Source organism: Urocitellus parryii, chromosome 3 (assembly GCF_045843805.1).
Source record: "Urocitellus parryii isolate mUroPar1 chromosome 3, mUroPar1.hap1, whole genome shotgun sequence".
Taxonomy (NCBI): Eukaryota; Metazoa; Chordata; class Mammalia; order Rodentia; family Sciuridae; genus Urocitellus; species Urocitellus parryii.
The window spans coordinates 48,434,659-48,437,981 of NC_135533.1; the positions used below are offsets into that span (position 1 = coordinate 48,434,659).

Below are 3,323 nucleotides of genomic sequence, written 5' to 3' on the forward strand. Positions count from 1 at the left end.
GTAGGGTTGATAACATAGCATTACTTATGTTTTAGGTCACAATCTCAGAGAGTGAATTGAAATAATAAAACACTCTTAGAACTAGATCTGACTTAGCCAGATCTAAGTACATATTCTTTTCTATTCCTATAGCAAACATTTTCAAAAATAGAAAAACATCTCTTTTTACAGCATTGGTGCGTGCATGACTACACATTGTAAGTTTTTTAAATTATCTTTTAATGAAAACTGGAAAAGTACTAGTCATCCTTAGCTAAGCTATACCCTATATATTTGCATTTTCTAAATATAAGAAAAAACAATAAATAACCTCAAAGTGCATGATTAATTAATTAGACATGATTTCTTAAAATGATTTCCATCATCTCATTTAACTTTGAACTTTTCAGACATTAACAAATCACCAAAGAGCTATCATTGATTTATAAAGTACATTACCACATCAGGCCTAACCCAGAACTCTGGGCCCATAAGAAAAAAGAAAGGTTTACAAGTGAACCAGGACAGAAATATGCTGAAAACATCTATTTATAATCATAGAAAACAATTAGGCCTACTGTTATTAGAGTGAACATTCAGGTTCATTTTATTTCAAGATACTGTGTTTCTATGCTTGAAGCTTGGGTAGTGTTAACTTTACTTGGCCCTTGGACATATAGGGTAAACAATTTACATTATTGCACAGTAACAAAAATACAGCCACAGATAATACAGGATCTAATCAACATTGATACGCTTGGTAATTAAGGCTAACAAACATTGGAAAACAGTCATTTGTAGGATGTGATCAAATATCCTAACACAGTGTCACCTGTTTGAGTTACTAGAAAAGATTTCTTATTTCAAAATATATTCATAGTATTCTTTTTTTTCACATTTGTCAAATTCTTTTTATGTGTGCAAGACAGAGGCACTTTAAAGAGCTACCAACTGCAACTTCGGAAGTATCAGACTTGTAGTTTCCACCATCATTGGTAAATATGGTAAAGAGTGAAAATGAAATTGGATTAGAAAGCAAGTAAACAAACTATTAAATCAGAAAAAATTTTTAAAATTCCGTAAAAATCATTGTTCTCTGGTTTGAACTTCCATATTATAAAAGAAAAATTAACAGCTATCACCCATCTACATCCAGCCGAGTATTACAGCTTTCTGATGTTAAGGTATAATGGTTTTGCTGTTTGGGCTTGTAAAGGTTTAAAATATCAATGAGTTAATTATTTTTGAGTTTTTCAAAGTATTGTATTTTACATAGGTTCTAAGTAGTCAGAAAAGCTAAGACGTCGAATAAAATCTATTGGAAACGTTTAGTAAAGTATGTAAAAATTAAAGGACTTAAAAAAAAACCCACTTCATTTTAAGTGTAAAAATAATTTGCGTCCATTTGTGGGACTCCAATGACTTTTTCTCTTCTCTTTATTTTTTTCTTATTTCCCCCGGGGTCTTAGTTAGTTGGTACATACTGCACCCGCCACAACACGTTGGAAAGCAGGTCCTGGTACACACTAAGGAATATCCAGCCAGGTAAATACATCAGGGTGATGAGACCCATAAAATTGAGCGGGTAGTGAGAATAGTCCCAGGAACAAGCCCCACATGTGCGAAGTCCCAGACCCCAGGAAAATTCCCAAGCATAGATGAAGATCACGTAGACGGGCACCCGCTTCCAGGTGCTCCAGCCGCGGCTGTAGTGGAGGTGGAAGTAGAGCTTTTCCACCACAAAACTGCAGCTGCCATACATAAAGAAGGACCACAATGACGTGTGACCATTGGTTGCCCCGTCCCCATGTCCTAGCACATTAAAGAAGAAGGTAAAGAAGATCTCATCCAAAAATCCATGCATTCCGAAGAAAAGAAAACGGAGCAGGTCTGGTAGCCCCTGGTTAGGGGCTCCTACTGCGCCCTTGGGGCCGCGGGGTCGACGCCGCCGGCCACTCGCTCCCGAAGGGGCTCGGGCTCCAGGAGGGGCAGGGAGGGCGCCCCTCCGCTGCTGTTGCTGCTGCTGCTGCTGCCGGTATCTCAAGCGCAGGAAGCGCTTCATGAACACTTGGCAGTGGTAGAGCGCCAGCACGTACTGCAGCGCCAGGTCAAGTGCCCCCGGCGCCGCCGCGCCCCCCGGCCCGCCACCCAGGCTGAGCAGCAGTGCCTGGCTGGCCAGGGTCTGCAGCCCCACGTGGGCCGAGGGGTAAAGGAAGAAATTGAAAACGAAGGCGCTGGGGCAGCGCGGCTGCTGCAGGTAGATCTTCTCCAGGGCGAAGTGGGTGAGCGAGTGCAGGAGACAGCGGTAGGGCGAGGAGAAGCCTAACATCCGGAGGTCCGGGCTGCGAACGAAGCGCCATGCCGAGGACACCAGCACGTCCAGGGTGATCCCGTGCATCCCATAGAAGTAGAGGCGCATCCAGGCGGGCAGCGCGGTGCCCTCGGCCGGCGCTTCAGCAGTGGACAGCGGCTCCGGGCAGTGGGCGCCCGCCTCTCCTCCCAGCCCGCTGGGGGGCCCGGGACGCCGCACTGCGCCGCCCCTCTGTGTCGGCCCCTCGCTGTCCACGTCGCTGCCGGCCATGGGCTCGGAGGCTACTCGGGCGCCCGAACCCGCGTCGCGGCCGCCGGGTGCGCGGAGCTGGGAGTCGAGCGGCGGAGCCCCGCGTTGCCTCCCGGTAGCTGCCGGTCTCTGGGGGGTCGAGCCGGGAGCTCCGTCTTGGCCGCGGCCCCGTACCGCCGGGGTGTGTGCGCTTGGGGGATGCTAGGGCCGCCTGGCTCGCGGAGTCCCCTACCTCGCCCCTGCCGCGCCCTCCTCCCCAGTCCCGGGCGACGTGCGGCCGGCGACGCCCGCGCTTACTCTGCGCGGCCTAACTAGAGCGGCGGCTAGGCGAGGGGAGGCGAGGCCGGGCTGCGCGGAGAAACGCAGAGGCTGGTACGAGCACCATCCCCTCCGCGGCTCAGCCCCGCCGCCTCTGTCGCAGGCTCTGGAAGCGTAACGCGAGCAGCGACGGCCCTTCCCCCGGCCTTCCCTTACCCCTCTCCGACCTCTCCCGCCTTCGCAGGCCCCCCGCCCCGCCCCGGCCTGGCGCGCCGAGTCTCGAGTCTCGCGGGGGTCCACTCCAGAAGGCCGGGTCCCACTTCTCTGTCCTTTTTCGCCCGCTCTGCACTCGGGTCCCCGGCGGTGCGGGGGTTGCTAGCTGGGCGGAGACGCGGAGTGGAGAAACACCTAACAGGTGTGACTGCGAGCTGTTGGACATTCCCTGTGTAGCGGAAACCAGGGCCAGGCCTTGGCTGGCGGAGACGAATGGCTGGGCGCCACCGGCCGGAGGCCAGGCCCAAGACCA

General features: G+C 51.1%; 1 protein-coding gene across 1 annotated transcript; it reads right to left on the reverse strand.

Annotated features, from left to right (window-relative positions):
• Positions 1–390: 390 nt before the first annotated feature.
• Positions 391–2,913, reverse strand: Tmem229a (transmembrane protein 229A). Its single transcript, XM_026388729.2, has one exon. The coding sequence runs from the start codon at positions 2,558–2,560 to the stop codon at positions 1,445–1,447; it is 1,116 nt and encodes a 371-aa protein (XP_026244514.1). The 5' UTR covers positions 2,561–2,913; the 3' UTR covers positions 391–1,444.
• Positions 2,914–3,323: the final 410 nt, after the last annotated feature.